At 37.2% G+C, this 21,570-nt stretch overlaps 1 protein-coding gene across 3 annotated transcripts in view; it reads right to left on the bottom strand.

Moving 5' to 3' along the window:
- The window catches only part of LOC143023116 (L-2-hydroxyglutarate dehydrogenase, mitochondrial-like), an 88,888-nt gene that overhangs the window by 20,593 nt on the left and 46,725 nt on the right, over positions 1 to 21,570 (bottom strand). For all 3 annotated transcript variants that reach the window (XM_076181619.1, XM_076181618.1, XM_076181617.1), the window contains exons 2-5: positions 7,766 to 7,899; positions 6,314 to 6,439; positions 5,871 to 6,028; positions 4,838 to 5,038 (exon numbers count right to left, since the gene is read on the bottom strand). In XM_076181619.1, coding sequence (XP_076037734.1) covers positions 4,838 to 5,038; positions 5,871 to 6,028; positions 6,314 to 6,439; positions 7,766 to 7,899 — 619 coding nt within the window. The remainder of the gene's footprint in view (positions 1 to 4,837; positions 5,039 to 5,870; positions 6,029 to 6,313; positions 6,440 to 7,765; positions 7,900 to 21,570) is intronic.

Below are 21,570 nucleotides of genomic sequence, written 5' to 3'. Positions count from 1 at the left end.
TTTATTATTTAACTATATCTATGCATTTATTTCTTATATTTATTATCATTTATATTATCACTTTTCTTTTTAGGATATATGCCCCGTGGGGCTACAGGGAGAAGGATGCCTAGTCCCTCTCCCCGTCCCTTTCTTCTCGCCTCTTACGATCCAAGTGGGATACTTGGTGGCAGTATTCTTTTCCCCCACCACAGGGAATTCCCCCATCACAGAAAGAGAATACTCAGAGAAATGGTACAGGACAGCAACAAGGGGTTGGGGGACAGCATAACGGAGGGACAGTCGTAGTATAAAACTGTCATCATTTCTCTATGAACAGAATTTCTTCTATCATAGACAAAATGATGTGTGGCTCTGGTCCGTAGGGGCACCCCATATAGACCCTAAAGTATCGACTGCATGCTACTTTGCCACAATAACAAGCAGCCAATACCCCAGACGGGGGCAAGGTGCAGGGATGACCCGTCATCCAGGAGGTGCTCAGATGAGAGGGAGGGTGGGAGGGGTGTGGAGTGTATTTAGGGATGAAATGGGTGGGAGTGTTTTTATGCCTTTCCCTTTTTGGCTACCTCCCTTGGAAGGGGGAAAAAGCCTTGGTATATGTATGTATGTATGTATTTATATTATCATAATTCTTATTTATTTACCATTATTATTTTTTTCTGCATCTGACCTAGTTATGGACCAAAAGGTCTCCTGTTGGCATGCTCCGCCTTTGTAATCCTTTGTAATCCTTTGAATTAGAAATGGGGAGAGTGGTTGAGGGTAAAGGTGAGACTTCACCAGGGATGTGTCATGTCACCATGGCTGTTCAATTTATACATTGATGGAGTGGTGCAAGAGATAAATGCAATGATAATGGGCCAAGGATTTGAGATGGTTAAAGAAAATGGAGAAAATTGGGAGATAAGCCAGTTGTTGTTTGCGAACGACACTGTGCTTGTAGCGGGATCAGAGAACGGGTTATTGAAGTTAGTGACATAGTTTGTGAAGGTGTGCAAAAGAGGGAAGTTGAAGATAAATGTGTGTAAAAGTAAAGTGATGAGATATACAAGGGAAGAGGATGGCAGCAAAATGGAAGTGAGTATTAAGGGAGAGAGGCTGGAGGAGGTGGATAGTTTTAGATACTTGGGGTGAATATGGTGGGATAGGGAGGAGTGGAGGGGGAATATAGATTAAGAGAAACAAGTAAATGCCTTGGGGGATTAATAAGTGTAATGAGAAATAGACATTTGGGAAAAGAGAAGATTGTATGAATGGGTGATTGTGCCAACAGCACTGTATGGGGCAGAAACATGGAACATAAGAGAGGAAGAGTTTAAATGTTTTGAGATGAAATGCTTTATAAGTATGGAAGGGGGTTACTAGGGTGGGTAGAATGAGAAACAAGGAGGTGAGGAGTAAAGCAGAGGTGGAAAAGGAGTTGGGAGATAGGATTGATGAAAGAGTATTGGGATGGTTTGGACACATGGAAAGAATGAATGAAGAAACCTTAGTAAATGAAGTGTGTAAGGCAGAGGTGGATGGAGTGAACATGAGGGAGTGACCATGGATAAGTTGAAGATAAATGTGAGTAAAAGTAAGGTGATGAGATGTACAAGGGGTGAAAGTGGCAGCAGACTAGAAGTGAGCATTAAGGGGGAGCGACTGGAGGAAGTGGATAGTTTTAGATACTTGGGTGCGAATGTGGTAGGAAAGGGTGGAGTTGGGGTGGAGGTAGAATGTAGATTGAGAGAAGCGAGTAAATGCCTTGGTGGATTAAAATGTGTAATGAGAAATAGGCACTTGGGAATGGATGCTAAGAGAAGGTTATATGAAGGGGTGATTGTGCCAACAGCAATGTACGGGGCAGAAATATGGAACATGAGAGAAGAAGAGAGAAGGAGTTTGAATATGTCTGAGAAGTATGATAGGGGTTACTAGGGCTAGATAGAGTGAGAAATGAGGAGGTGAGGAGGAGAACAGGGGTGGTAAGGGAGTTGGGAGATAGGGTGGATGAAAGATTATTGGGATGGTTTGGACACATGGAAAGAATGAGTGAAGAAAGACTAGTAAAAAGAGGTATGGAAGGCAGATATGGAAGTAGTAAACATGAGGGGGCGACCTAGGATGAGATGGATGGATGGGGTGAAAAGGGCTTTGGGGAAGAGGGGAATGTCTGTTGAGGAAGGGAGAGGACAGAAGACAGGGGTGAATGGAGAATGGGTGTATATGGATGATGTGATGCATGAGGTGGAATGAGTGGGGGGATGGGGGGTGAGGTAGTATGTGTGAGAAAAATTTGATGCAGCCCAAAGGGATTTCTCCCGGTTTTCTCCTTTTCTGCATGAGGGGACGGAGAGGGGGGGTTGCTGATTTTGTATGATGTGTTTACACTAGTTTCATGTTCGTTTCTCCCCACATGCTCGGTTTATTTCTTAAGAAGCCCTGCTGAGCAAAACGTTAAATACATTGGATCCCATACTCTGCGTTTGGCTTCTCTCCTACAGTGCTGTACCTATATCTCACATTTAAAATGGATTAAAATGGATGAGAAAGATAGATATTAAAATACACATATATTTAGAGTGCATATAACAATTGAAAAGTTAAGAAAAAATTATTAAAAGGAAACTACAATTTAAAAACCTTAAAAATGGTAAGCAAGGTTATATTTAATATGTGTGTGTGTATACAGGTATAGTATATACATACAGTACCTGTATATATATACTGAAATACAGTATAGTATTAAAACATCAAAAACTAAGAAAAAATTATAAAAATTAAACTAAAATGCATAAAATTTATAAATAAACAGTAAACAGCTTGTATATAATAGTATTCAATAGAAAAAGTTGGATGGATGCAATGCAGAATGTCTGAAGAAAGGAGGTACAGTTATGGTGGACTGGCTGGTGAGGTTATTTAATGTTTGTTTAAGAGAGGGTAGAGTGCCAGAAGACTGGAGGAGTGCCTGTATAGTTCCGCTTTACAAAGGAAAGGGGGACAAGTGTGAGTGTAGTAGTTTCAGAGGGATCAGCTTGTTGAGTGTAGTTGGGAAGGCTTATGGGAGGGTCTTCATTGAGAGGATTAGGAGAGGAACAGAGGGAGTAATTGGTGAGGAACAGTGTGGTTTTAGGACAGGTAGGGGATGTGTAGATCAGATTTTTGTGGTAAGACAGATATGTGAGAAAGCTATAGGAAAAGGTAAGGATGTTTTTTTGGCTTTTATGGATCTGGAAAAGGCTTATGACAGGGTAGACAGGAAGGCGCTGTGGGAGGTACTGCAGATGTATGGGATAGGAGTAAAGCTGTTAAGAACAGTCAAGAGTTTTTATGAGAGTAGTAGAGCTTGCGTTAGGATTAGAAATGGAGAGAGTGAATGGTTTGAGGTAAAGGTGGGACTTCGTCAGGGGTGTGTTATGTCGTCCTGGCTGTTCAATCTTTACATGGATGGGGTGGTGCGAGAGGCGAATGCAAGGGTAGTGGGTCAGGGGTTGGAGATGATTAAAGAAAATGGAGAAAAGTGGGAGGTGAGCCAGCTGTTGTTTGCTGACGACACTGTGCTTGTAGCAGGATCAGAGGAGGGATTGAGGAAGTTAGTGACAGAGTTTGAGAAGGTGTGTGAAAGAAGGAAGCTGAAGATAAATGTGGGCAAAAGGAAGGTGATGAAATGTACAAGGGGAGAGAGTGACAGTAGGCTGGAAGTGAGCATTAAGGGTGAGAAACTGGAGGAAGTGGATAGTTTCAGATACTTGGGTGCGAATGTGACAGCAAAGGGTGGAGTGGGGATGGAGGTAGAATGTAGACTGAAAGAAGTGAGTAAATGCCTTGGTGGATTAAAAAGTGTAATGAGAAATAGACATCTGGGAATGGATGCTAAGAGGAGGTTATATGAAGGAGTGATTGTGCCAACAGCAATGTACGGGGCAGAAACATGGAACATGAGAGAGGAAGAGAGAAGGAGTTTGAATGTGTTTGAGATGAAATGTCTGATAAGTATGATAGGGGTTACTAGGCTAGAGTGAGAAATGAGGTGAGGAGGAGAACAGGGGTGGAAAGGAAGCTGGGAGACAGGGTTGATGAAAGAGTATTAGGATGGTTTGGACACATGGAAAGAATGAGTGAAGAAAGATTAGTCAAAGAAGTGTGGAAGGCAGAGGTGGAAGGAGTGAATATGAGGGGGCATCCTAGGATGAGATGGATGAATGGGGTGAAAGGGGCTTTACAAAAGAGAGGAATGTCCGTAGAGGAAAGACGGGAGAGGACAGAAGATAGGGATGAATGGAGAAGGGTCGTGTATAGATGAGGCTGTGATGCATGAGGGGGAGTGGGTGGGGGATGGGGGTTGAGGAAATATGTATGAGAAAAAATTTGATGCAGCTCAAAGGGATTTCTCCCCGTCTTATGCATGAGGGGACTGAGAGGGGGGGGGGGGGGTCGCCAAATTTATGAAGCGGCCTTGCTGTGGATGTGCTGTGTCTTGCGACACTGCTTCTGACCCAGGGCAGTGGACTGGATGCAGGGATGACCTGTCATCCAGGAGGTGCCAAGATAGGAGGGAGGGAGAAGGGTGGAGGGGAGTGGAATATATGGAAAATTAAATGGGTGGGAGTGATTTCTATGCCTTTCTTTTTGGCTACCCCCATGTAAGGGGGAAAAAGCCTTTGGTATATGTATGTAATAGAAGAAGTTACTTAAAAGCATAACAGATTGATATCATGTTTCCTAGAGTATAACCCTTGTGTCATCCATTTTAAATGGGATCTGACTTTCGACTGGTCGAAACCTATCTAGGTCGTAACTCGGATAGTGACTGTATGTTATGAATTAGAAAAACTATGACTCAACTTACTTTGTCATTACTTTTAACGACAACTGGATATTTCTTTCCTTCCTCTGTCATCCTCTTGTTTTCTGGGGCCATCTCAAATCCTGTCACTGGGAAACTCAGATGGATGTCTCCACCCATCGATTTTATGTTCTTACCATAATACTCCGTCACTAATGCCCAGTCCACAATGCCTGTATGGGGTGACCAGATTGCCTTAACACCCTGTAAGGATTCCATAAGCAATGAACAGTCAAAAGAAATTTTTAAAGAGTATAAGAACAAAAGATGATTTATAAGAAAAAATAAAACTTGAGGGCATTGAATTTTTTGTAGTAGTAGTAATAGTAGATATAGTAACTGTAGAAGTAGTACAACTGCCCATGTTACCAGTGGCTTGCCACTTGTACTTATCTATACAAAAACACTTGTACACTCATCACAAAAGAAGCACTCCAACATCAACCCCTGAACTCTGAATTCCACCTGACTCCCCAAAACATCAGGCAAACAATACATTCCTCCCTTGACAGGCAAAAACCAAACTGTCATGACCATGTTCAGGCCATCAACTAACACTGAAACAGCATCAACACAGAACTGGCTTGGTCAAAGACTCAAACTGTTTCAGATGGAATCATCATGCAGAAGACACAGAACACTTCATTCTACACTGTTCTACTCTCACCCTACAAAGAAAAGAACACAATATCTCTTCCTTGAGTGAATTATGGGCCAATCTGCAAGCCATTGCTGGTTACATAAGAGCTATGGTTTTCCTACATAAGAGCCCTGGAGTAATGGATTGAATTTGTGTGGGATCCAGTGCTGAATGTTGTAATTGAAAATAAATTGAAAATTAGTGTGAATTTAATTACCCTATTTAATCTTCCCATTTTTTCACAGCAAATAAATAAATATTTTTTATTTTATATACAACTACCGCATTTTATAAATAAATGTGATTTGCCATTTTCTAGATATGACAGTAGTTAGACTAAAAACAAAAGGTCCATAAATCAACAATGAAGAATGAATACAATAAAAAAATACCTACCCTGCAGTAAGGTTCAAATTCTTTTATCCTGCTCCCATCAATGAGTTCAACATCTGGCACTCCATTCTGTAATGCTCGATCATACAAATCCATTAATCTGGGAATTTCTGCATCTTCCACTGCTACAATAAGTTTACCACACTTTTTGTAGGGAATACCTGTAATAGTAAATTACAAAGCCATCTGTAAGGGGGACCATCCTAGCCTCCTAATAGGGGGCAATTTGTGACATAAAACCACATCATCATCAATATATATAACCTGATAATAACAATAATAGTAGTAGTAGGAATAACTGTTGCCTTGATTTTCACATATGGAACACTACAATTCATATAATTCTGCACTAATTTGGCCCAACTCTATAGTGTATAATACTATAATAAAGTCCTCTCTACACTATTAGAGTTCTTGTCTATTATATGCCAGCTTTAGTTCCTCACCTTCTTTGTCAAAGAATTGGTAAGCAAGGTGCAACCCTTCCACACATAGTTTAGCTTTGAGAGATCCTGGCTTGTAGTAGATCCCTGCATGTATAACTCCACTGTTGTGGCCACTCTGATGTACAGCTGTTAAAATAGAGTTTTTACATTAGGAAATGAAATATGAAGTAATTTCTCCAGGAAGTGATTTGGAAGCAAGTCTTATAGGAGAGAGGCTGGAGGAAGTATAGCTTTAGGTATTTGGGGTCACATATGGCAGGAAAGTGAGGAATGAAGGTAGAGGTAAATTGTAGATTGAGAGAAGCAAGTAAATGCCTTAGGAGATTAAAAAGTATCACAAGAAATAGGCAACTGGGAATGGATGCGAATAGGAGATTGTATGAAGGGGTGATCATGCTGATGGCTTTATATGGGGCAGATACTTGGAATTTAAGAAAGGCAGAGAGGAAAAGATTCAATGTGTTCGAGTGAGAATGGAAAAGGAGATGACAGATAGGGCTGATGAAGGTGTATTGGGATAGTTTACACATATGGAAATAAGACAAATTTGTAAAAGAGGTGTGGAAGGCAGAGGTGAAATGAGTGAACCTGAGGGGATGACTGAGGATGAGATAATGGATGGCAATGTCTGTTGAGCAAAGGAGGCAGGAGAAAGGGATGACTGGAGAGTGGCTGTGTATAGATGATACTGTTATGCATGGAAGGGAGGGGGGTAGGGTGTGCTTATGTGTGAATGATATTTTGATGCACCACAAAGGGATTTCTCCCTGTCTTCTCTTTTTCTGTATATGGGGCAAAGAGGGGGGGGTCATCAATTAAGTGAAGCAGACTTGCTTTGGATGTACTGTGTCTTACTACATTGCTTCTGACTCAGGGCAGTGGGCAGGATACAGGGATGACCCATCATCTATGAAGAGCTAAGATGAGAGGGAGGAAAGGGTGGTGACAGGGAGTGGAATGGGTGGGAGTAGGTATGTGCCTTTGACTTGGCTTCCTCCCTTACAAGGGGGTAAAAGCCCTTGGTATATAGATAGATAGCTTACACTTTGTTATAATAAACAGAAAAATTAATAACTAAATAACATATATCCAAACAAATCTTGCTAGCTTTAAAAAAAAATCAAGATTGATACAAATATCATATCTAATGCCTTTGCCACATATACTGCCTAAAAGTCATATATATTTCAGTTACAAAGTATCAATATGGTCATTCCTAGTAACTAAAAAACCGGGTAATGTAGTTGGTGGAACTACTATAAGTCTGCAGAACCATCTAGGAATACATCTTGATTATAGCAGATGAAAACTTACATCTGGCAAAGGTTTAGTTTCACATTATATATATATATATATATATATATATATATATATATATATATATATATATATATATATATATATATATATATATATATATATAAAATACACAACATAGAAAAAGACACTTACCTAGCTTGTTCTCCTTCTCGACCACCGCGAGGCGTAGATCTGGGTTCCTGAGAAGAAGCTCCCTTGCTGTGGCCGTCCCGACAATGCCACCCCCGACCACTATAATGTCATAAGGTCCTCCTCCTCCATCAGAACTGCAATGGGAGGAGTTATCAGTACAAACAAGGTGATTTAAGTTTTTGATAAATAAGATAATATTGATAAATAAATAACTACATAGATAAAATAAGAAAAATAATCAACTAAATTACATTAATACACAAACTGAACAAGGGTATCGAGCTGTGGACTAATCTGCTAATATTTTCAACTTGAAGTCATGATGGACTCGTTTGATTCCACGACAACTACCTAAAGGGACACTTTTCTTGATTAACCATGTTGTGTCCATTTTGGATGTCATCAGATGATTTCATTCAACCCTGTTGGATATCTAGATGCTTCATTACATTACTCAGGGGCAAATGACACCCCAGTAAGAGTGAGGTTGCAGTCCAGCATGGGCTTTTTCAGACCAGGGGCTGTCCGCCCTTCAAGTTCACTGTATTTACCTAATTGTATTTTACGGGAAGGGGAGCTATGCTCGTAATGTCCTATCTTCATATCTCGTTTTATCCAGACTGTTTTTAAATTCGTGTATTGTTTTTGCACACATCACTTTCTCATCTAACTTGTTCCAAATGTCTATTACTCTGTGGGGAAAGCTGTTCTTTTTCAGGTCTCTTCTATAACTGTCTTTCTTGATTTTCTTTCTGTATTTCTACTATCCCATTTTATTAGATCCTCTCTATCAATAGTTTCTATGCCTTTCATGATTCTAAAATAGTTATCAAGCCTCCTCTCTCTCTTCTTTGCTCTAATGTCTGTAGCTCAAGTTTTGCTAGTCTCCCCTCATATGATAGTTCTGAGAGTGTTGGTGCCAATTTCGCAATTGCTCTTTGTATTCTTTCAAGTTTTGTTATACATTTTTTTGTACTTGGTGACCACGTCGTTGCTGCATACTCCAATCTTGGTCTTATCAAAGTGACTAGTATTTTCTTCACCATTTCTTCATCCAGGTATGTAAATACCACTTTGATTGTTCTTATTAAATTATAAGTTTCTCCAAAAATATTGTTTATACATTTCTCAGGGGACATATTCATAATAATGACTCCCAGGTCCTCATTTTCTACTTTTTTAATTTCTTCTTCTCCAATTCATATGATCCCACTATTCTTTTTTTCCTTCTTCAAAATTCCATTATACTAAAACTCTTAATATTGAATTCCATCTCCCACTTTCTACTCCATTCTAATACTTTATTAAGATCACTCTGTAGCGACTCACAATCTTCTTCAGTGTTTACTTTTTTCAACAATTTTGTATCATCCATAAAGAAGTTCATATAACTTTCAATTCCTTTATCCATATCATTAATATACAGTATCCCCCCGCTATTCGCGGGGGTTACGTTCCTTCCCCTCCCGCGAATCCCGAAAATCCACGAATTATTGATGCAGTTTTAAAATGCCTATGTATGATATCATATACACTAAAATATGCTTCCCAAACACATTCTAAAGCAGTCTTACTCATTAATACAGTAATGATCTAGTGATATGTAGTAATGATAAATTAAAAACAGTAATAATGTAGTATAATATGTACATAGTAATTATACTAAATAAAAATATTTGTCTTCCGAAAATTTTCTTTTCCTGCGGCCAGCGACGCTTGGGGCAAATCGGTTACATCGCTCAGTCGCTTGATATTTGGGACACGGATATTTGGACCACGAAACTGCAAGAAATCGAAGAAGAAGAAGAACTCGAAGAAGAAGAAGAAGAACTCGAAGAAGAAGAAGAAGAAGAAGAAGAAGAACTCGAAGAAGAAGAATAACTCGAAGAAGAAGAACTCGAAGAACTCGAAGAAGTAGAACTCGAAGAAGAAGAACTCGAAAAAGAAGAACTCGAAGAAGAAGAACTCGAAGAAGAATTCGAAGATGAAGAAGAACTCGAAGAAGAACTCGAAGAACTCGAAGAAGAACTTGAAGAACTCGAAGAAGAAGAACTTGAAGAAGAACTCGAAGAAGAACTCAAAGAAGAAGAACTTGAAGAAGAAGAACTCGAAGAAGAAGAAGAACTCGAAGAAGAAGAAGAACTCGAAGAAGAAGAACTTGAAGAACTCGAAGAAGAAGAACTCGAAGAAGAAGAAGAAGAACGAATGAAGAAGAAGGAGGCTAGAAAGGAACGGAGAGAGGCCAAAGCAAAAGCTTTAACAATTCGCAAAGTTTAGAAACAAGTAAAAAAAAGTTATTACTTAAAGGAAAAAAAGAATTAAAAATATATAAAAAGGGTGTTTTGAACGGAAATTTAACACCAGCACAAATCGCCTATATAGATGACTTGCGAGAACAGCAAGATGTTGACAAGAAATAAAAAGCAATATGATTTTGATATTTTATTTTCCTAAAAAGGGGCGTAGCCCAGGGCGCGCAGCGCCGCAGGCCAAGCCCCCCGGCGTAGCCTGGCCGGCGCAGCCGGTGGGCTTGTTATATATATAAAAAAAATTATTTTATATTTACTGACATTATTATTTTAAAGGTATTTACCAGTTATACTCTATCATCTCTCTTTTCTATGTTTTTATTTTATATTTACTGACATTGTTATCTTAAAATTATTTGCCAGTTATACAGTATCATCTCACTTTTCCATTTTTTTTATATTAACTGACATTGTTATTTTAAAATTATTTACCAATTAGGGTGAATATGAGCGTTTTTCTGCTAAAAATTCACTAAGAAATTCACGAAATTGCCAAAATTATGAAAAAAAAAAAAAAAATGAGAGCAAAATCCGCGAGTATGCGGGGCCGCGAACGGTGAACCGCGAATGTGTGAGGATATACTGTATATAGCAAATATTATTGGGGCCACAACTGTTCCTTGTGGAACTTCACTTATCACTTCATCCCAATTAGAGTGTTTGTCTCTTATCACCACTCTCATTTTTCTTTCATGCAAGAAGTCTTCCATCCACTTCAGCAGTTTGCCCTGTATTCCTACTGCAGTTTCTAATTTCTTTAGCAACTTCTTATGTGGCACCTTATTAAAAGCTTTTTTCAGGTCTAGAAATGCACTATCAGCCCATCCATCTCTTTCTTGCACATCTATTAGCCTTGAATAGAAACATCTAATTTTGATCATTCTTTCACAAATTTTAGCTATCGTACTTGTAAGAGAGACCAGTCCATAGTTAGTAGGGTCTTCCTTGTTTCCTCCTTTACATATTGTTACTATATTTGCTCTTTTCCAATCTTCTGGAACTTTTCCTTCTTTTAATGAACTGTTTATTAGACTATATATTTTGTCTGTTAGTTCATTCTTGCATTCTCTCAAAATCCAGTTTGCCATTTCATCTGGTCCATGCAATTTTCTAACATCAAGATTCATTATTTCATTCCTTGATACTTCTATCTCTTTCATAGGGGGGGGGGGGACTTTCTCCTCCCACTCGATATCTCGTAGGTTGTATATTCTCCCTCGTAAACACAGATTTAAAATGCTTGTTCATAATTTCTGCCATTGCTATTTCCTCTGTGAATTCAACTCCTCCTTGTCGTAGTTTCTCTAATTCTTGTTTGTTTTTCTGTTTGTTTACAAATCTGTAAAATAGTTTTGGTTGATCTTTACATTTTTCTACTGGCATGTTTTTCGTATTTTCTTTTCTTCTCTGCACACTTGTACATATTAATTTCTATAACTAGTATATATTTTCCATTTTTCAGGTCTTTTGTCTTTTTTACATTTTATCCAAGCTTTGTCCCTTTTGTCTTTAAACTCCCTACATTTTTTGTTGTACCAATACTTTACATATTATTTTTCTTGCTTTTGTCTTAGAACATACTTTTCCATTCTTTATAAATTTTTGTCAAAGTATTCCAATTCTCTTCTACTGTTGTTTCCTCCTTGTGTATTCTTTCCCAGTCTGCTTTTTGAAGTTCTCTTATTTTATCAAAATTTGTTTTTTCATACATCAATCTTCCCTTTCTATATTGTTCGTTTTTTCATGTATTTTTCCTTTTAGTTTCAGTTCAACCAATATGTGGTCACTTTTACTTATTGGTGTCTTATGTTCGATCTTGTCCATTATTTCGGATTCTGATGTGATTATTAAGTCCAGTCTCGATGGTTCTTCCTCATTTCTATACCTAGTGTTCTCTTGTATCCATTGTGTCATTGTATGTTCTATAATCATATCAAGTAGTACATTTCCCCATAGGTCGTCTCCACCTTTCACTGTCATCTCTTCCCAGCAGATTTCTTTACAATTAAAGTCACCCATTGTAACTATTCTTCCTCCATCTTCCATTATCTTATATAGTGTTATCCTTGTGTTTTCTAACATATTTTTGTGTTCTTTCTCTTCCCACGAAGCCGTTTTAGGAGGCACATAATTTACTACAAACTTCCTGTTCTTCCCATCCTTGTCCTCCACTTCCATCATAATCTTCTCTACTCTATTCTTTCCATATGTGACATTCCTCACATTTATATCCTTCTTAGTCAGGAACATAACTCCACCCCCTTTTTTTACCTCTCTGTTTCTAATCCAATAACTATATGCACCATGTCCTACACGGTTGGGTGGTAGTGGACCTTTCAATTTTGTCTCTACAATTCTCATTATGTCGGGTTCTTTTTCCTTCAGGTAATCATTCAGTTCATTCAAGCCTGTTATTAACCCATCTATATTTGTGTAAGATACTTTTAATTTTCTGCTACTTCCATTGTGTTTTCCGTTTCCCTTCTGTTTTTCTCTGCTGTGAACCATTTCCTCACTTTCATATTCACTACTCTCCAATAGAATTTATTTTTCTTTTCTCGTTTTTTTCCTTGGCTTCTATTCTTTTTGTTTTCTTATCCTCTCTTTCCTCTTTATTCATCTTTTTATCCATACCTGTTTATATTGATCACTGTCTGCTAGTTTCCTTGTTTTTGCTAAGATATTCTCTGCTGTCGTTTGTGACCTGAATTTAACCTTAATTGGTGTGGTCTTATCTGTATTTCCCTAATCTATATATTTCTTCTATTCATTTCCCTGTTTCTGGTTCATCTTCTTGAACTACTTCTAATATCTTATTTACTTTGACTTTTCCTCCTTTATTCTTGTAGTCCTATTTGGATTATACTTCTCTTCCATCCCTAATATAATTATACATTTCTTTTTATCCGCTAAGTCTCTTACTATATTTTCCTTCTCTCTCACTTTAATAACTGTGTCCTTAGTTTGCTCTTTCATCTGCTGTTCCACTATACCTCTAAATTCAATTTTATTGTTCTCTTGTACTTTTTTCCAATCACTTACCTCTTTTGCTATGGACTCTTTATTCTTTTTATTATTCCTCTTTAATTCCTCATTCTCATCCTTTACTCCTCTTAACTGTCTTTTTAATTCTATTTCTTTAGTTAGGTTTTGGTTCTCCTTCTTTAGTTCTTCCAGTTTATCAACTCTGGGTAACTAGCGTTAATTGGTTAAACCTAACCTCCCATGTTTCGTTCGTTTTTTTTTTTTTTTTCTCCTCTAGATTTACTAGTCGGGGAAGGTTGTCATTCCCTTCGTCATTAAATCCATGGAAATAATTACCTTCACCTTCCATTGCGCTGCTCTTATCTCTATTTCTAGTTTTTTACATTTTTACTAATCTCTTCGACTTCACTACTGTCGTCTGCCCCTCTCTTGTTGACATGTCTGACTTCCTGGGCCCATTCGTCCCCTTCCTCATTTCCTTCCATTTTCCTCAGTAATCCCTTCCCTTCTCCCTTTTCTTCACCTTCCCACTACACCACGAGTTTCCCCCTTCCCTATTAATATGACACAGGTACTCCCTCGTCGTTGAGATTCACGAAAATTGTAGTTTTTTCCGGAGTCCAAACTTCGTTGTCACTTCGACCGACGTGTGTGTGTGTGTGTGTGATTCACCAAGGTCTTGGATCACATGTTGGACTTGTGATCAACAGCTATTACCCTCAGAGATGAGACCTCGTGTGCCTCATCTATGAGTAATGCTGTGACCTTACACATACACACACACACAGCTCCTTGCCCATGAGAGTTGGTGTGCCGGCTTGCTTGAATTAGCTGTTGCGAACAGTACCACAGCACCATTAAGGCACGTGTGTGTATATGCTCATCACTGGTGACTGCCCCTTGTCCTGGCTATCTAAGTATATAGGGGTTCCTTTTAAAATGGGAAAATATTTTTGTACTTTGTTTTGTGTTATGTATAACTCTGAAACATAACAAATTAACCCTTTTTCTATACATATGTATTTCTCCATTAACATTTATGTAAACATATATAAATATATATGTATACTCACACAATCTACCACTATGATCTTTTTTTATAAGATTCGTTTCACTATTAGAAGCGCAACCCTTCAACCGAATGCATCGCTTAACATTCGGAACAGTCATCACTTTAGTGCTGAAAACTTGGTATGAATACGAATACTTGGATTACAAGAGCAGTGTCACTCTCTGCACGTGAGGAGGCTCTGCGTGTGAGACTAGACCCTCCAACAAGGACCACCAACCAAGACCTTTATTCTGTGTAACAGTTGTACGCGTTGGAGGCTGCACGTTTTGTCACAATGACTGGTAATAAAAAGTGTGGAAAGAAGAGGTAGAAGGAGTGACCTTGAAAGGAAGACCGACATTTGAGGCCGGTGAATGGCATGAAGGATTTTTATTCATTTATTTATCTATTTATTGAGTGGATGATGAGGAGGTGGGGATGGGGTGTGTGTGGGGGGGGTGCATACGATGAAGCTGTGGAGGGTACTCCCACTCCGGCTGTTGGGCGTAGTGTGGAAGTGCTTTGCTTTGCTGGTTGGCCCTTGACCTGAACGGTGCGATGGTTGGCCCTTCATCCTCGAAGTGCTGATGTGGCATGGGCATTAGGTGGCTTAATTATGTGTAAATTGGCTGTGTGGTTTCGCTCTGCCACTTTTCCTTACAAAGGGAAAACAGCCTTTGGTACGTGTACACACACACACACACGCATGCAGAAACACAAACATACATGTATTTTCTACATGTATCCCATATTTCCTGACAGAAAGCACTGCATTTCAAATTACAGAACTTTAATTTGTAAAATTGTGCACGGCATTTCGTCTGCCCTTGTTTCTCATATATAAAGTTTATACTACATATTTTATAGCTTCAAACAATATCTTATAATATTCGAAGTAGTGTTAATATATTTACAGAGATACTGTTTTTACATATAGTTTTTCCCTATTCTTTTTTATACAAATTGCTAATATTATTACTATTACAATCATTATTATTATTATTATTATTATTATTATTATTATTATTATTATTATTATTATTGGAGTAATCTTCTAATACAATTTTTATTATATTGGATAGCCGCTCACGTTCTGACGATCTGTGTAGCTGATCGTTCAAAATTCTTTTTCAGTTTTGAGCGATAAGCTGCACATATCGTCAAATGTCAGCGGCTATCCAATTAACAAAAAATATTATCATTATTGTTATTGTTAGGTTATTACCACTACTATTAACTGTAATTATTATTCTATTACCATTATTATCAACAAGGATGTAAGGGTAGATTTAAGGTCCAGAAAAAATATATATTTTAATTATGAAACATAAAAAAACAGTTGTTCGTTTATTCTTAATGTTAATGTGTTATTTATAAGGCCAGATCAATACCCCGCTTGGAATGGACTAATACTCAAAGGACCTGGATCTTACAGGGTCTAAGATCAATTTCAAGCTTCACAGCAGTAACAAATAAATAATTAATAAAAAAAAAAAAAAAAAAAAAAAAATTCTTCGTTTTTTTTTCCAAACATGAAAAGAATAAGAATATATGGGATGCTCGCTGACCGAGGGGGTTAGAGCGTCGCCACTTACAATAAATATGTCGAGAGTATTTATGCAGTTCGGATCCTGCCTGGCACCAAGCAACTTCGCAATAAGGGCACCATCCCTTCTCCAAAACCGTCCTCCGAAGGAAGTACCATCCTGATCTCATGTGAGGAGTAAGTTCATAACGTCCAATCATCTAAAGGTCACCTGAGCTCGCTCACATGTTGTATTTTTTTCCTTAATGTGTAGGCCGACTATCTAATACGAGGTCAACGAGTGCGTCCCTTCAGATTCGTATCTGACACAATTTTATTTATTCTCTTCTCGTAGTAATTACTGCATTTGATGGCAGAAAATATAGGGAAATATTGCAGTTATTTGATATTAAAACATGCGTTGTAGTGATATGTTCGTTATAATATATAAAAATAATAGTTTGTAAAAATGATCGATATCTAATAATATTGCATGACGTCACTATTGATGACAAGTCAATCAGAAGATGAGGCGACATGACATCACGACTGAAGACCAGCCAATAATCATAAGGAAAGGCTACAACGGGGAAGAACTGTCGAAAACCATAACAAAATGCGTTATTGAACGATGAGTAGCTAACCGCCGAAGTCTGCTAAAGTACCATAAATTATAATAACAGCAATAATAACAATATTACAATAACAATAAATGTATGAAATATTTGAGCGAATAATACAAGTTTATGGAGTATGTACTGGTAGTCTATGACGACAGAGAAACAGACTACCAGACAACCCCGCATTTAAGACCTGGGCTATATTTTCTGGGTCACTACATTTTCTTAATTCATGTATACATAGTGTACATACATACATACACACACACACACACACACACACTTCAACGAATGGACGGCTTAGAAGACGTTCTGAAGAGAATTGAAGTTTTGTGGATCCCAACGCACAGAAGTGCCTATTGTATTTACAGGGTGGGGGGAAATTGCTCGTGGGGTAGTAGGAAAGTAGGGAAAGAGGAAAAGGGGAGGGATTACTGAGGGAAATGGAAGGAAATGAGGAAGGAGTAGACTTGGCCCAGGCAGACAGGCGAAAGGTAAACAAACGGCCCCCCGACGACGATGAAATGTCTAATAAAAATGTAAAGATTAGAAGTATAGATAAGAGCAATACAGTAGAAAGTGATGAGAATATTTTCCAGGGATTTAAAGAGGGTGGGGGGACACAAACCCCCCCCCCGACTGACAAGACTAGAAGAGAAGGTCGATAAGATGATCGAGGACTTGGAGCGTAGGTTCGGTCATGTTAACAATATTATACGGAGAGTTGAAAAATTGGAAGAACTAGAGAAGGCGAACAAAAACTTAACTAAGGAAATTGAAGAATTAAAAAAACAGTTAAAAGAAGTAAAAGATGAGAATAAAGTCTTAAAGGAGAATAATAAGGAGAACAAGGAGGGTTGGAAAAAAATTCAAGAAAATAGCAAAGTTGCATTCACTGACATAATCAGACAGCAAATGAATGAACAAACTGAAAACTCAGTTATTAAAGTGATGACACAGAAGGAGAATATAGTAAGAGACTTAGCAGACAAAAAGAAATGTATAATTATATTAGGAATGGAAGAGAAACATAACCCAGATAGAACCACAAGAATCAAAGAGGAAAATGAAAAAGTAAGAAATTTACTAGAATTAGTTCAGGAAGATGAACCAGAAATAATGAAACAAATCAAAGAGAAATTCAGGCTAGGGAAATATAGTACAGACAAGACCAGACCAATTAAGATTAAATTCAGGTCACAAACGACGGCTGAGAATATCTTATCCAAAACAGGGAAACTAGCAACAAGTGAACAATATAAAAAGGTATGGATAAAAAGGTAAATGAATAAAGAGGAAAGAGAGGAAGAAAAACAGAAAAGACTTGAAGCAAAGGAAAAAAAACGAGATAAGAACGGAGTCAGAAAAAGAGAGATTCTATTGGAGAGTAGTGAATATGAAACTAAAGAAAGTCGACATACAAGAGAAAAACAAAAGGGAAACAGAGAACACAATGGAAGTGGCAGAAAACTAAGAGTGTCTTACACAAATATAGATGGATTAATAAACAGGATTGAATGAGCTGAATGATTATTTGAAAGAAAAAGAACCAGACATAATGGGAATTGTAGAAACAAAATTAAAAGGTCCACTACCACCCAACAGTGTAGGACATGATGCATATAATTATTGGATTAGAAACAGAGTGAAAAAGGAAGGGGGTGGAGTTATGTTCCTGACTAAGAAGGATATAAACGTGAAGTGTGTCACATATGGAAAGAATACAGTAGAGATGATAATGATGGAAGTAGAAGACAGAGATAAGAAGAACAGAAAGTTTGTGATAAATTATGTGCCCCCGAAAACAGCCTCATGGGAAGAGAGTGAACATAAAAGTATGTTAGAGGACACAAAGATAACATTAAACAAGATAATGGAAGAGGGAGGAAAAATAGTTATGATGGGCGACTTTAATTGCAAAGAAATCTGCTGGGAAGAAATGACAGTAAAGGGTGGAGACGGCTCATGGGGAAACGCTCTACTTGAGATGGTTACTGACCATACAATGACACAATGGATACAGGAGAACACTAGGTATAGAAATGAAGAAGAGCCATCGAGACTAGACCTAGTAATTACATCCGAACCTAGAATAGTGGACAAAATTGAATATAAAACACCAATAAGCAAAAGTGACCACATATTGATTGAACTGGAACTTAATGAAGAAAAATATATGAAAAGAAATGAACAATATAGAAAAGGAAGAATGATGTATGAAAAAACAAACTTTGATAAAATAAGAGAATTCTTTCAAAAGGAAAACTGGGAAGAAATATACAAAGAAGAAACAACAGTAGAAGAGAAATGGAATATTTTGACAAAAATGTACAAAAAAGGAGTGGAAAAGTATGTCCCAAGACAAAAACAAGAAAAAGAATATGTAAAATGCTGGTACAACAAAAGATGTAGGGAGTTAAAAGACAAAAGAGACAAAGCCTGGACCAGATGGAAAAAAGACAGACCTGAAAAATGGAAAATATATACCTGTTATAGAAATGAATATGTACAAATGTGCAGAGAGGAAAAGAGAAAATATGAAAAAGATATCATAGAAAAGTGTAAAGATCAACCAAAACTATTCTACAGATTTGTAAACAATAAACTGAAAAACAAACAAGACTTGGAGAAATTAAGACAGGAGGGAGTTGAATACACTGAGGAAATGGAAATGGCGGAAATTATGAACAAACATTTTAAATCAGTGTTTACAAGGGAGAACATACAACCTGAAGAGAACGAATGGAAAGAGAAAGTCCCCCCTATGGAAGAAATAGAAGTAACAAAGAATGAAATATTAACACACTTGAGTAATCTTGATGTCAGAAAATCGCATGGACCAGATGAAATAGCAAACTGGATACTGAAAGAATGCAGGAATGAACTGGCAGACAAAATACATAGCATACTAAATAGTTCCTTGAAAGAAGGAAAAGTTCCAGAAGATTGGAAAAAAGCAAATATAGTACCTATATATAAAGGAGGAAATAAAGAAGAACCTACCAACTATAGACCAGTCTCTCTAACAAGTACAATAGCAAAAATTTGTGAAAGAATTGTCAAAAGTAGATGGGTACAATATTTAGAAAAAAACAAAGTGTTAAATCCAAGGCAATTTGGATTCAGACAAGGACGATCATGTGTCACCAATTTAATATGTTTCTATTCAAGGCTAATAGATATAATACAAGAAAGAGATGGATGGGCGGACTGTGCATTTTTAGATCTAAAGAAAGCTTTTGACAAAGTACCACATAAGAAGTTGCTTAAGAAATTAGAAACTCAAGGAGGAATACAGGGCAAACTACTAAATTGGATGGAAGACTTTTTGCAAGAAAGAAAAATGAGAGTAGTGATAAGAAACCAGCACTCAAAATGGGATGAAGTAATAAGCGGTGTTCCGCAGGGAACAGTTCTGGCCCCAATAATGTTTGCTATATATATTAATGATATGGATGAAGGAATTGAAAGCTATATGAGCTTCTTTGCAGATGATGCAAAACTACTGAAAAGAGTGAAAACTGAAGAAGATTGTGAATCATTACAGAGAGATCTAAATAAAGTACAAGAATGGAGTAGGAAGTGGGAGATGGAGTTCAATACAAAAAAGTGTAGTATAATGGAATTTGGAAAAAGCAAAAACAGAATAACAGGAGCATATAAATTGGGAGAAGAAGGAATAAAAAAAGTAGAAAATGAGAAGGACCTGGGAGTCATTGTTATGAATAATATGTCACCTGAGAAACATATAAATAAGATTTTTGGAGAAACTTATAATCTAATAAGAACAATCAAAGTTGCATTTACATACCTGGATGAAGAAATGGTGAAGAAAATCCTAATCACCCTGATAAGACCAAGATTGGAATATGCAGCAACGATATGGTCACCAAGTACAAAAAAATGTATAAAAAAAACTTGAAAGAATACAAAGAGCAATTACAAAATTGGCACCAACACTCTCAAAACTATCATATGAAGAGAGACTACAAAAACTTGAACTACAGACACTAGAGCAAAGAAGAGAGAGAGGAGATTTGATAGCTATTTACAGAATCATGAAAGGCATAGAAATTACTGACAGAGAGAATCTGATAAAATGGGATGACAGAAATACTAGAGGACACGGAAAGAAAATAAAAAAAGACAGCTATAGAAGAGATTTGAAAAAGAACAGCTTTCCTCACAGAGTAATAGACAGTTGGAACAAGTTAGATGAGAAAGTGGTGTGTGCAAAAACAATACATGAATTTAAAAATAGTTTAGATAAAATGAGATATGAAGACGGGACACCACGAGCATAGCTCCCCTTCCCGTAAAATACAACTAGGTAAAAATACACACACACACACACACACACACATATATATATATATATATATATATATATATATATATATATATATTACTGTATATACATACATATATTCATGTTTATCTTTCAAAATTAAATATCACTCCAGCTTCTGTAACGTGGCAGCATTTTAGTAGAGTACCTGTAACCTGAGCACATTAGAGATTTGATATAATTTATACTAACAATTTTCAGAAACAATGATAAATTATTTTCTCTGGCGTAAATTACACTAATATACATGGCACCTGATTTTTAACATTATTTCTTTAATAACTTCTACAAATTATTAGCCAAATTATATTTAAATCAGGCTTATTTAAACAAGTTCACCCCATTTACCGTATATACGCATACCCTCCAATTGAAAACGGAAATGATAGAACGTTACAGAATTGATCTTTGTCGGGTAAACAATTCTGCATTTATTTACGATGAAGCTTTCGATTTTTTATTCTACTCGTGAACTTTACTGAAAACAATCGTTTATTTGTTACTACAAAATTATCTTAAGCACAAAAGGTTTAAAAATATTTTATTTATTTACTTATTTACTTATGTAGTACATCAAAAATTGTACAGAAGTAAAATTTTCAAAACAACAGTATTCTAACTTTAGAGTACCACTAAGTTCAAAAGTTCTCTCAGTACACATAAACATGAAGATCTATTTATGTTCAATGATTTCGTTTCAATATGAGCGCACATGCCCGGCATCTCAACGTATACTCCTGCATTGCTCAATAGGTCCTTGATATGGCCGTGACCAGCTTGGCGTACGCACGACGTGCTTTCATTATCTTGGCTAAATAGAATAATTCTTAGTCTGCGCTGCCACCCAGACCCGCCAGCCGATCGCAAGGATGCTAGCCAGTAGTGGTAGGCAGATACCAGTAAAGTTACCGGTAACACCCTTAACGGTAATTTACATTATACTCAGAGAGCGGTAAGCACGTCTCTC

Source organism: Oratosquilla oratoria, unplaced genomic scaffold (assembly GCF_046742065.1).
Source record: "Oratosquilla oratoria isolate Oo_2021 unplaced genomic scaffold, ASM4674206v1 SCAFFOLD45, whole genome shotgun sequence".
In the NCBI taxonomy this organism is placed as follows: domain Eukaryota; kingdom Metazoa; phylum Arthropoda; class Malacostraca; order Stomatopoda; family Squillidae; genus Oratosquilla; species Oratosquilla oratoria.
Note: the sequence above shows the minus strand (reverse complement) of the source record. Positions and strands in the feature narration are given on the sequence as shown.